The sequence below is a fragment of the Calidris pugnax genome, unplaced genomic scaffold (assembly GCF_001431845.1).
Source record: "Calidris pugnax isolate Ruff unplaced genomic scaffold, ASM143184v1 scaffold34, whole genome shotgun sequence".
Taxonomy (NCBI): domain Eukaryota; kingdom Metazoa; phylum Chordata; class Aves; order Charadriiformes; family Scolopacidae; genus Calidris; species Calidris pugnax.
Genome location: NW_015090771.1, coordinates 5,162,342 through 5,175,337, shown reverse-complemented (window position 1 = coordinate 5,175,337; position 12,996 = coordinate 5,162,342). Strand labels below are relative to the sequence as shown.

The 12,996-nt window shown below is 44.9% G+C and overlaps 1 protein-coding gene across 1 annotated transcript; it reads right to left on the bottom strand.

The window, feature by feature from the left end:
• Positions 1 to 1,609: 1,609 nt before the first annotated feature.
• On the bottom strand, positions 1,610 to 5,816 carry RPL34 (ribosomal protein L34). Its single transcript, XM_014941278.1, has 5 exons — positions 5,737 to 5,816; positions 4,843 to 4,916; positions 4,644 to 4,743; positions 3,823 to 3,926; positions 1,610 to 1,737 (listed from the first exon to the last, which is right to left on the bottom strand). The coding sequence occupies exons 2-5, from the start codon at positions 4,905 to 4,907 to the stop codon at positions 1,653 to 1,655; spliced, it is 354 nt and encodes a 117-aa protein (XP_014796764.1). The 5' UTR covers positions 4,908 to 4,916; positions 5,737 to 5,816; the 3' UTR covers positions 1,610 to 1,652.
• Between the last annotated feature and the right edge of the window lie 7,180 nt (positions 5,817 to 12,996).

Here is a 12,996-nt window from a genome sequence, read left to right as displayed (position 1 = left end):
TCGCTGCAAAATTAATCCGTTTTGAGAATGCTGGCAGAATTATTTTAATGACTTGGGGACACTGTGAAGAAATTCTTGGAGGTGCAGCTCCTTTCCCAGGTGCAGAGTGTTAAGCCATTTATCCCAAACTGCTGCCACCTGCTGTCATCAGACCCAGAAGGCACCAACACCCATGGTACCACCAGCAGGGCTGGCCACCAACTCAGTTTTCTGTGGTCTGTTCAGCATTGCCTAGGTTGGAAGGGACCTTTAAGATCATCTAGTCCAACCATACAAAAAAAAAAAACAAAAAACCACCCCACCAAACAAAACACACAACACACACCAACACTAAATCATATTCCCAAGCACCATGACAGTTCGTCTTTTGAGTATCTCCCTCAACCACTTCCCTGAGCACCCTTTCAGTGAAATTTTTCCTAATATCCAACCTGAACCTCCCCAGGCACAACTTGAGGCCATTTCCTCTTGTCCTGTCTCCTGGAACTTGGGAGAAGAGACCAACCCCCACCTCTCTACACCCTCCTTTCAGGAGCATGATAAGGTCTCACCTCAGCAGTCACCCCAGAAACCTCTTCAGACAGCATCCTCCCTGCTCCCAGCGAGCCTGCGTGCTCAGTAATTACTTCTCCTTCCTTAGTCCTGTGAGTAACCACTACTACAGCCACTACTTTTTGAAAAAAAAAAGTTATTTAAAAATCCCAAAGGTCTGTTATTGATAAAAATAATAAAATTAATAATAATAAAAATTTAAAAATAATAAAAATAGATACCTGCTCCCCATCATACGAAGTTCCAGAACTCAGAGCTGGGGGTGAAATTCCCAAGCACATTAAAGCACTCCTGTGCTTTAGAGGCCCATTTACAGTTCTCTCTACACAACAGAACGAAGCAAAACAGCAAAACAAACCCAATTTCACCTTTTATAATAGCTTTTTACACTACCTTTCCATCCTCTCCGATAAAGATCCAACAGTCAAGTTTCAATCCCAGAGGCTACTACTGAACTGCTACTCCAACACCTAATTCTGGAAGATGTATCCCACCTGGGCCCCAGAGCTCTGATTGTATCATACCTCCACCTGCTGATCCAGGAAACACCTGACATCAAACAGAATGCAACAGCTGGAGGTCAGACAATTCCCCTCCACCCTCAGATTTGAGTTAACAATAACCACAGCACATACTATTAAAAAAAAAACCAACCAAAACCCCAAACCAACAACACATCTACCTTAGGGCCATACTAGCTCACCTCTTCTTCACCTGACAATGTCTCTTCCAGTTCTAAGTCACCATCATTGTTTGTTTTTTCAGATTCCTATCTTTCTTCTGAGCAAAGTTCTCTGATGACATCACACACAGCTGTTGCACAAAGAAAAAAAACTGCACTGCTCAAAATTACTCCAACCCCTCTGCAGGACTGCAAGACAGCTCTGTTTAACCAGGCCTCCTTCCACCCACTTGATCTCCCTGTCTGCCAGCAGCACAGAACACAGCACCCCCAACTTACAGATTTTGTTGCACCAAACCCCAGTTCTGCATCACAGAAGCTGTGAGGAGCAGCTCCTACCAGCTTTGACCAACACGTGGAATGACAGGACACAAGAAAAGTGGAGCTTTCATTTATTGGGCTGAAACTACAAATAGATTCACTTTGACTTCTGGCTCTGTGCTTGTGCCTTCAGCACTTTCACAACGATCTTCTGCTCCTCAATAAGAAAAGCTCGTTTGATCCTGGAAAGAGAAAACAAGAACTTTACAACACGCATCTACTTAACTGAAAACACAAAAATATGACAGTTACGATTAGTTTTGCCATCTCTAACATTCATTGCACACGTGGTGTTAGTTCCACAAGCCCCTAAGAAGAGAAACCATTGCTGTTCTTACCAACATCAAAAGAGAGGGACAGTGGCACCGCATGAGTGTAGAAGTTTGGGGAAGAAGGCCCCAAATTTAGGGTGAGTGGCTTGTAGGCAGGCATGGTAATACCTGATGGCTGAACGCTGGAAAAAGTACCACCTTCACTAACTTCAAAGGAAAAAAGCAAAACTCCTCACTGGCGAATTAGTTAAGCTGTTCTTTAAGCCAGACTTGGCATGACCAGTCGTGGTCAGATCTCTTCCTTGGAGCCACAGAAAACTTTATGCAAGTCCAGTTTGCAAAGCAAGAACAGCTCCCTTCTCAGGATAAAAGCTTCTTTGTGCATAAACAGAGAAAACTCTGGCAGGCCACATCACGCCTAAATATGATTATTTCTGGAAGACATGGAGGGCCACCGTGTAGATGGACCTAAGGGACAGTACTCACACCAACAGTCTATTCGATGATTTCGAGTTAAAAGCACAAATATACCACACACTCTTCCACCTTGAAACATTAATATGACATTCTATATTTATCTGGCACATGTGGCTACTATTGCAGTACACAAAGCCTACACCAAATACACTAAAAGCAGATGCAGGAAAAAACCCTGTCAATTACAGGGAAGGAAGCGAGTGTGTTTTTTGGTTTAGGCAGAATAAGGCATACTCACATACTAAAAACAACCCACCAAGCTCATAAAGTGTTTGGGAAAACAACACAAAAAGTGGCTTTTAACACACAGAAGTTATGCTATGGATCTGCAGCTGTAACAACCTGTCTTCAGCAGCACCTAATGCCACTGAAAGAGCAAAAAAAAAAAATGCTGGCAAGATTTGCACAACAGATGAAAAAACTGGAATTACACTACTGACTCTGGAGATCTGCTTTGATTACCACTAACAGCAATGAGGTTCTTTATAATACACCTTTTTCCTCAAACTTGCCAAGGAAGAATAAGATGTACAATTGTGTGCTGGTTCCAGCTGGGATAATTTTCATCCGAGTAGATGCTGTGGCTTAGATTTAGTATGAGAATAATGTTGATAATACATATTGTTTTAGCTGTTGCTAAGTAGTGCTTATATTAAGTCAAGGACTCTTTCATCTTCCCGTAGAAGCCGAGAGGGAGCACAGACAGGACGAGCTGCCCAAAGGAATATTGTGTACCAGAGACATCATACTCAGCATATAAATGGGGGTTGGCTGGGGAGAGGAATCTGCAATCGCTGCTCAGGATGGACTGGGCAATGGATCATTGAATGCTGAGCAATTGTATAGCATCACTTACTTTGTATATTCTTTTATCATTATCATTATTATCTTCTCTTTCATTAGTCTTCTGTTAAACTGTCTTTATCTCAACCTACAAGCTTTCCTTTTTTTCCTGAACCTCCTCCCCTATCCCATTGGGAGGGGAGAGTAGCAAGTGGGGGGCTGCATGGTCCTGGTTGCTGGCTGGGGTTCACCACGACTAATTCTTATCCAATAAAATTGAACTCAGTGAAGCCCAGAAGTTTAACCACATAAAGATGCTTAATGTGCAACCAAGTCATACCTTTGAATCCCAAAACACCACAAAGACGCCAAAAGCTCAATTGATCTTTCCCTATTATCTTTGCATAAGACAGATGAAGAAAAATCTTTACTATGGGAGCTGAATAAGGAATAAAAATCCCAAATGAGCAGACTGTTCAGCACCAAAGCACCAGTGCAGTAAGAAATGACAAAGAACACAAGCTCTCGACAAAGGAGCACCTCACGCAGTAACAAGCTCAAATCCAAGGGGCAAAAAAATCGCACACAGGTGCCCCACACTCAGCTGGCACAATTTTACAAACACCGATGTCGGACAAGAGTCTTAAAGTTTTGGCCCACGTTATGAAAACAGCAAGAGGCAAAAATATCATATGAAGTAACCTCAAGAATAAAGTCAGGTCTCTCTAAGCTCACCTGTCGCGGACACACTTAGCACACATGGAACCACCGTAGGCTCTGCTAACGTGCTTCTTCGTTTTTGACAGCCTCATAAGAACTTTAGGACGCACAGCACGAACCTACAGAGAGCAAAAATGAGAAGCATCTCATGAGACAGTAATTTTGGGTAACAGCCGTATTAAAACTTCATCACTTTGATAGTTTAAAAAAGCAGCACCACCTGAAGTTGACTATTCAAAATGAAAAAGAGTCACAGTTTGTTGCACGTGCCATCTTGAGCATCTTTTCATTCTACCACAGGGGGTCACCAATAGATTCATCATTTAAAAAAATATTACAAAAATAGATTGTTTTCCAAGTATAGAAGCTGCTCACAGACATAACTCAAGCATTTCCATCACAATGGCACTGCATCAAGAATATATTTTGCAGAAAAATACCGTGTCAAAACCATTAATTCCTCTCCTCTAGAACTGAAAGTCAAACTTAGCTTATGTGTGTGTTTGGTTTTTTTTAAAGCCTACCTAATAGGTCCAATTTAGACTTTTAAACCCGCTACATAATACCCTTGGTCTAAAAATTTCAGCCAGTTACAACTCACAGAACAAGAAAATTCATATTTAAAAGCAATGAGAATCACAAGCATTAAAAAAGCACTTATTCTTTAAGCCTTCAAAGCTTGTTTTAACAGTTAAACTTTACAACATTCAGATAATGACATTTTAAAGAAGAAAGCTGTTCCAACAAGAATTCATCAAGAAACAGGTGTATTTTTACTGGGAAAAAAAAGCCATTGCTGTAAAAAAGGTAGTTATTCCAGGAAGGCTAATACTTACACCACGAAGTCTTCCTGGGCAAATGCCACATGCTGACTTCGGTGCCTTCCCTACTTTCTTGGTGTAGAGGTAAACAATCCTGTTCCCGGGTGTCCGGGACCTAAATACGGCAAAAAAAATACTCTGCTAATGTAACAATCAAAATTCAAACTTATTTTTCTTAAAAATTGGGTTTCTTTAGAAACTACATCTTACTTACAGTCTGGTCTTGTTGGAAGCTGTGTTGTAGGACAACCTACGGCGGTAGGTCAGGCGCTGAACCATTTTTTACACCTAAATTAGTCAAAAAACGAAACAGCAGTAGTTTTAAGTGCCTCCAGCCACGTCCACACAGAAGCTCATGCATCACAGCATCACCCTGAAGCGCCGAGCTACACCTGAACGAGCAGCTGCTGATTCCATATCGACACAATTAATATAATTAACAAAATTAAAGCACATCCTGAACGGCCACACAACTACACTTTAAAAAAAGACCAAAAAACCCACCACAAAACACGTGACGATGGATGGAACGCAATTTACAACAACGAAGATTCATCTGAACTAAAGCAGTTCAACATCCTGGTCTCACCAATATGATATCCCGCTCAAAACGTGAGGAAACGGTTTAGAACTTTCCCAGCTGCGCGTTTTCTACCGGCTTCACCGGTAAAGGCCGAAAAAGGAGCTGGAGCAAACACGGCGCCGTCTCCTCCTACCTCGAAGGGCGGCGAACTGAACCAGCCGCTCTCTAGGCCCATCCCGGCCCCTCCTCCGGACCCAGCAACCCCCTCCTGCAGCGGCCTAAGGCCTCAGCGAGGCGCCGGCCGCCTCCGCAGCCCCTCGGGGCAGCCTCCCTTCCTCCCGGGGCTGCCGCTCCTCGGCCGCAGGCCCAGGCCCCGGAACCCCGCCGCGGAGGCCTACAGAGGCCTGGCCTCTCCACCCCCCAGCTCTGCCCCCGCCGCCGGCCTAAGCGTGGGCAGGGACAGCAGCGACAGCACCGCCCGCCCCTCACGGCACCCCCCCGGGCCCGCCGGCCGCCCCCACCGCCCGCCGGGCCGCGGATGGGGGCGGATGAGCGCCGACAGCCCTCGGCCTCCCGCCGCCATACCTGTCGCCGCCGCACCCGGAAGAGGAAGCGGAAAGGCGCGGGTCAAGGTTGAAATAGCGGCGCGCTGGAACCCGGAAGGAATAGGGGTGATGTGGCTCCGTCTCCCGGCCGCGGCGGGGCAGGGAGCCGCCATGTTGTACGGAAGCGGAGGCGCGAGTGTGGCGCCATGTTGTACGGATGGGGCGGGGCGGAGCGCCGCTCAGCGGCAGAACCTGGGGTAGCCCCGGCCGGCCAAGGTGATGGAAGTGGTTCATGGAGGTGCCATATGGAGGTTATTCGTGGAGGTGGTTTATGGAGGTGATGGAGGTTATTCGTGGAGGTGGTTCGTGAAGGCGATGGAAGTGGTTCATGGAGATGATTCGTGGAGGTGGTGGAGGTGGTTTGTGGAGGTGATGGAAGTGGTTCATGGAGGTGGTTCCTGGAGGCAGTTCCTGGAGATGATTCGTGGAGGTGGTGGAGATGATTCGTGGAGATGATGGAGGTGGTGGAGCCAGGGGGGAACGTGGTAAAGCACGACAAAATCCCTTCTGCTGCAGGTGCTTCACTTTTCCCAGGGGTCCTACACACATGCTCTTCTCTCCCCACCCCCCAACCTTTCTTTTTTTTTTTAATATGTTTTACTGAAAAGCTTATTTTTCTGGAAAACTGACTTCTTTCCTCTGAAGGAACATTTTGTCCTTTATTATGGCAGTTACACCGTTGCAGCCCCATAAGCCATTTCCCAGTCTGTTGTTCTAAGCTCTAAATTACAAATTACTCGTGCGCACACTTTTCCACACCAACCCGGGGTGTGGAATGGGTGTGTTCTCACACAAAACTCCACCCGGGCAGAAGGCTGCTCCCCTTTGAACAGTCCCCCGCTCCTTCTCCTGCCAGCCCTAGTGGGGGTGACACCTAAGGCAGATTTTATGTAGTTTATAAATTGTTAAACTGTAGAGAATCTTCTTTTAGAGAAGAAATGTAGCTATTTTAGCAACCATCCCAAATGGTTTCAAGGACTTAGTAAGATAAGAAAGGATGTACGTGGCCCTGAGAACATGGTGACCTAAGACAGGGGTGCAATAAATATGGACGTTTTCTGACCTGACCTAAGACAGGGGTGCAATAAATATGGATGTTTTCTGACCAACAGGTGGTATCAGAGAGATCATTAGTTTTAATGAGCAATTAAGCAGTTAGAATGTTTTGCCAACATGAAGAGTGAGCCAAAGGACAGGTGAAGAAGATGAAGACTGGGACAAAGGACAGGTGAAGAAGATGAAGACTGAGAAAGAAACGACCCTTACTCAAAATGAGGACCACCAGAAGGCACAACTCTGCATGCTCAAAAGCCTATTAGACTATGTAAATGAATTCTTGGAAATGTAATGAATATGCTAATGTTTTCTTGGAATTACATTGAATATGTATACCTGTTGTGTGTAAATTTCATTTGACAAGAGTATTTGGTGCACACAGTAGGAGGAGCCATCCCCTGTGCACCCAATGACACAATAAAGAATGCCTGATTTCTGAACTGTACATTGAGTCTCAGAAAGCTTTATCTGCTGGTTTGTGGTAGCAGGGAGAGGTTTGCACCTTCTCTCTTACAATAAAGAATGCCTGATTTCTGAACTTTACGTTGAGTCTCAGAAAGTTTTATCTGGTGGTTTGTGGTAGCAGGGAGACGTTTGCACCTTCTCTCTTTTTTGGAGTGTTCAAGTTGTTCAAGGACACCCTACTTGGGGCACCCAAGTGCTCTCCTTGCCTTTCCCTTTCTCTGGAGATACAACCGACCGGTGCTCACCTTCTCGGCCCCTGTGCCCGGCCGATAGGCTGATCCCAAAACCAGTGTCTGTGGAGACCCCGTACTGACACTTGCTGACCACCTCCTTGCAGCTGCACGGGAACCCCTGGGTAGAAATTCCTCCTGCTTGTTTACCACCACAGCACGTGCTTTCTCTCACCACAAGCGCTCAGGCAGGAATATGAAGAGATAAAGCTTCCTCTGCTGATCAGGTCAAAGGTCTACCTGACCCAAAATCCCATTTCCAAGCCACAGGTACCTAGGAAAAACATAGGGGAAACAGGACATGGATAGTCAGAATCACAAGGGACCTCTGGAGATCATCTAGTCCAACCCCTCTGCCAAAGCAGGTCCACCCAGAGCAGGTTGCACAGGAACGTGTCCAGGAGGGTTTGGAATGTCTCCAGAGAAGGAGACTCCACCACCTCCCTGGGCAGCCTCTTCCAGGGCTCTGCCACCCTCAAAGTAAGGAAGTTCCTCCTCATGTTTAGGTGGAACTTCTTATATTCAAGTTTGTGCCCATTTCCTCTTGTCCTATCCCTGGGCACCTCTGAAAAAACACTGCCTCCATCCTCCCGACACCCTCCCTTTAAGTATTTATGAGCATTGATCAGATCCCGCCTCAGCTTTCTCTTATCTAGACTAAAAAGACCCAAGTCCCTCAGCCTCTTCTCATAAGGGAGATGTTCCAGGCCCCTCATAATCTTTGTAGCCCTCTGCTGTACCCTCTCCAGCGATTCCCAGTCCTTCTTGAACTGGGGAGCCCAGAACTGGACCCAGTGCTCCAGATGGGGCCCCGGAGTCAATCATTGCCTTGGCTTCATCCGGCGTGTGTGGATACGTGGTGGCCACTGCCGCCATCGATGATGACTTGTCCAGGCAAAGTCTTTGTGTGGTGTCCATGGGGACGTGGCCACCTGCAAGGACCAGGGGATTGGGCCCGGCAGCTCTCAGCCCTGAAACCCTCCCGTGCTCCACTGGCCTCAGCAATGTTCTGCAGTGATAGCCGGGGACCTGGGCATTAAATATGTAGGAAGCCGCCGCTGCCATCGTTAGCGGCTTCGGCGTCGCTCTTGGAAAGCGGCGGCTGCTCGCAAAGCTTTGATGTGTGCTCCCGGCCTTATTTATGGGCTTGTAACTCGCCGCTCATTGCGCCGCATCCTCCCCGTGTTCCGATCTATAATTATTATTTTGGTTAATTATTGGGTCTTTTTAAGTGCAAATTATGGACACCAGATTCCCTCTAATTCATGAAAGAAGAGAAAATATGTATGAACTAGATTTTAGGGTATATTTAAAATAGGAGCATATTTCAGACAACAAGTAAATTTCAGAGCAATTAGAGTATTCAATATGAACTTTCTAGGCCCAGAACCCTGGGGGGAATAAGAAAGCCAATTAAATTAGATTAAATAATGATGCCTAAATATAAAAGTGTAACAGAATCCAATTGTTAAAGAGCAACACTATTAAATTATGATGGAATAGTTTAGTTTAGATGTTGTCAGTGCAACAGGTTACTATTTCATTATTGAGCAACAGTATCAATACTTTTTAAACTTACCTGATTTGGGCAATAAACTCAACTGGTGTAAATTCTAGGAGCTGTCAGTTAAATTCCAGCGGTTTGCTTCTGCTGGTGCACTGGCCTAGTTTTTCAAACATTTTTCAGTTTATTTTGTCAGAGGAACAGGGCTGTCAGGCAAACGGCTCTCCAGAGCATCCAGAAATGTTAGCTTTATGACAACTGGTTTAATGCTATCTAATGTGGGGATAAGATTTGAAGCAGGAGCTCACTAAGCCCATTTTGTACAGATTAGTGCGAGTCAAGTGAGTCTCTCATGTTCTCTGCTACTCCTACCTCTTCACAGGACCAAACTATCTCTTTTGGGAGCAGTTATTTTCCATGTCCAACATGTCTCATTAACTCTTTCTGCACTTTCTTCTTGCCTTGAACACAACAAAGGGGACGGATTAGCAAATGTACAACCCATCAACTTGGAAAAGTAACAGTGGCATCCTATAAAACCCATTTTTTTCTCTGCCTAGGATGTCAGTGGAAACACAGGGCCTGAGGACATGGGCTTTTTCCCTTGAGAAAACTGGAGATTGGATTCCAGGGTGTATTTGCTTATTGACAGTATAAAACTGGAAACCTCTTTTCTACCAGAGATGGTTAGGAAGACAATCATATCTGATGGAAGATTAGTAATGTGATGTATTTTGCACCCCCAGCGATTTGTCACTGTACTTTGTTTACTGCACCAGAAGAACACTTTTTAATGTGATGTATTTTGCACCCCCAGCGATTTGTCACTGTACTTTGTTTACTGCACCAGAAGAACACACTTTTTTCACAGCTTAAGACCAGTTCTTGATATGCTGACCCACCTTGCTTGCTTTCCCACATGGTCCTCTCCGCAACCCTCTTTTTTCTGGAAGTCCCTATCTATGTGCATAACCGTTTGCTTGGGTGCACACATCAGAGTCAGAGCAAGAAACCCCAAATGAGTATGGCTCCATAAGCCCGGCTGGAGCCCCGAAAAGCATCCCTATTTACTTTCCTACCCTCCCATCCTACTTCCAGGGATCTCCCAGGCGCCACGAGGACTCTGCTGCCCCACCAACCTCTCTTCACTTGTTGTCCTACTGACCTGGGCTGGCAGACTTGAAGAGGCATGGGAAGGGAAGCTAGCCTGTGTGCGAGGACACACTGCAGAAGGGACAAAAGGGACACCTTACTGCAGAAAGGACAAAAGTGATAGCTGAGGGATGCACTGCTCCCATTAAGCTGCAGCCACAATACCATTTCTATGAACAGCAGAGAGATATGTGCTTTAGAAATGTCTCATTGAAATCAGAATCCAACCTCAGGTGCTGCTTGGATGCAACCACCAGGATTAGGTCTGTAAATGAGGGAAGGAAGCGAGAAACCTTGGAAAAGTACTACCAACTGCCAGAAAGAGCAGAAAGAAGAAGTGGCCTTATAGTCCATTCTCTTTCCAGAGTTAATTTTTTCCTTAAAAATCCCATTCCCTTTCCTCGTTAAATATGTGGCATGTGTTGCAATCTTATTATACTCATTTATATCAACATAACCTTCCACAACACGGACCTGTGCAAATTACGTTACGAGAAACTGTAGTTCATTTCCATTTCAGTGGAGCTTGTTAAACAAGCAAAATTATTTTGTAGCAAAGGGAAAAACAATTTAGTGGAATGCACTCCTAGCATAGGAAGTACATAACATCATATTTGGGTTGAAACTTTTTCTGTCAGAAATGTCATAACCCCGTAAGAAAGAGAATTAAAATCCCGTTATTTTAATTTACATCTAGCCACGAGATAAGTAAAGTTATCATTGAAATTCTAATTAAATAGGATGATTGACTAAGGTAGGACATCAAAGAAGAGAAGTGAATATGATAAGTCAAAGTCTTATTAATTAGTCCGCGTGGAAGAAATTCCAGGGACGTCAAGCTGAGGCTGCTGCAAGGAGAAAAAAAGCAGACAAGAAAATGTGTGTTTCTTTGAAGTTAGGAACTGAGATAGTGATGGAGGTAATTGTGTCTGACTGGATCCAGTAATGAAGAGCCGTAAATCAGACCTAGGAATCGGAGGAAAGATTCTAGTAACGAATGTGGCTGCCCCCCTGCTGCGAAGAAACAGAATGCAGAGCTGACTAATTGACCCAGTCTATCTCCCAGTAGCTCTCTGTTATTATTTATTAATTTTTAATTTCTGAATTATTTACGTTCTGGGAAATTATTTTTGACAGCCTGTTAGGCGTGCCAAAGTTAATGGAGGATGAAAGGACCGGTACTAGAATTAGCAGGGATGTAGTCACAGGCTACTGAATTTAATGATTTTGGAAGGGAAAATTGATTTCACACAGCGTGTCACTTTATACTACTTTAGGGATACACCAGCTATTTGATTAATTGAGGAATAACCAACTCAAAGTATATTTGAAGTGTAAATGAATCACAGTGCTCAGCTGTTTATTTTTCCCCTTTTCTGATGAGAACACCGAGTTTGCTTAAAGTTGCTGATTAAAACCAATACAGGTAGGCCCCGCACTCACACCTGCTTACTTTCTCCTGCCTTAGGAAAAAAGAAAAAAATAATAATCCCACCATCTGGAGGAGACAGGCAATCCTCCATCTCACTTGGGATGGAGTTCGTCCTTCCTACACAGCGCCTAATTAAAGAGGCTTTGTGCGCGCTCCCCCCGCGGAAAGTGTTTAAGAGGGAGCAGGGTGCCAAGGTCGCAGGGAAGCACGGGCAGCTGGGACAGGAATTCTGCATGCTGGTGGCTCACGGCCACCAACTGCTCTTCATCCAGCCCCCAAGATGAAGTAGGGGTCCCTAGGACATCTCTTGTGTCGGTCCTCCTGGTGCCACCAGGTTGTGTCACTCCAGCCATCTACAATGCAGAATGCCTCCCACCATCCTGTGCCCCAAATCAAAGGGGGAAAGCGCCCTCACTGACATGGCTTTCCACGGCAGATTTGGGTAAATCACTTCATTAATAGCAGTGTAATCAGCTGTGTGGGCACTGATGGTGGTGACTGTCATTCTGGGTAATGTAGTGTCTTCAGGTGGCTCAGTGTGACCTGCCCAACACCTCAAAAATCTACTTACCTACGTGCCGGTCCTAAACTGGTCTAAGTCCAACTTCCCCAGTTTTAAAATCAGCATAATTAATGTTACTATTTAATAGAATCCCAGGGATTCTCTGAAGAGAATTAGCACGCAGTTCTTTATTTGCAGAAGTTTTGGGAGAATAGCAAACACCAAATACTAGGAGTAGCTGCTCCTTTCCACAGAGCTGCTTACCACAATAAAAGACTCAAAAACATCTGCCATAAATTGACACGGATCCCAAGAACAGGTGAGAAAGGTACAGGCCCAATAAATTGAGCCCAATAAACAATAAAATTCCTTTGAATTGACTGGAACTAAACTATTCAGTGAAAGGCTGAGTGTTGAAGGGATCTGGCATTTTGGACATTTTGCTGTTTCTTTGTTCTTTAAAATAGGAAGGGCTACCTACCACGGCAAATGTTTATATTCTGGGGTGAGGTAAAGAATAATAAAAGATTGCATCAGCATACCTTTAAAAAATACATCTGTGTTCATGATTTAAAGATACATGAAGAGGTACAGGAAGGTTTTGCTGCTTAGGTTCTCTAAGGGGTTTATAATTCATTTAAACATCTCCCTAGGTTATTTTTCTGAGCACTTCAGAAGCACTAGAAACATTTCTTTGTGTTGTTTTACTGACGAGAACATACAAGGCTAGCCTGGGTTCTTCTGTTACCTTTTGGATTATAGCAGTGGCAGTGAGCAATGTGAGGAGGATCAGCTACAAGAGGGTGTTGAAGGAGATGGTGACCTGTGGCCTCTGCTCCAGGGATTGCTACGTTACCACATTTTTCAGCATGTGCAGACTGGACCTGGTCCTAGAACAA

Excerpts from the sequence above, each read along its gene's own strand:
- RPL34 (XM_014941278.1), bottom strand. The coding sequence starts at position 4,907 with ATGGTTCAGCGCCTGACCTACCGCCGTAGGTTGTCCTACAACACAGCT. Across the intron at positions 4,744-4,842 it reads GCTTCCAACAAGACCAGACT|GTCCCGGACACCCGGGAACA; the intron begins GTAAGTAAGATG and ends TGCCGTATTTAG. Across the intron at positions 3,927-4,643 it reads GCCCAGGAAGACTTCGTGGT|GTTCGTGCTGTGCGTCCTAA; the intron begins GTAAGTATTAGC and ends TGCTCTCTGTAG.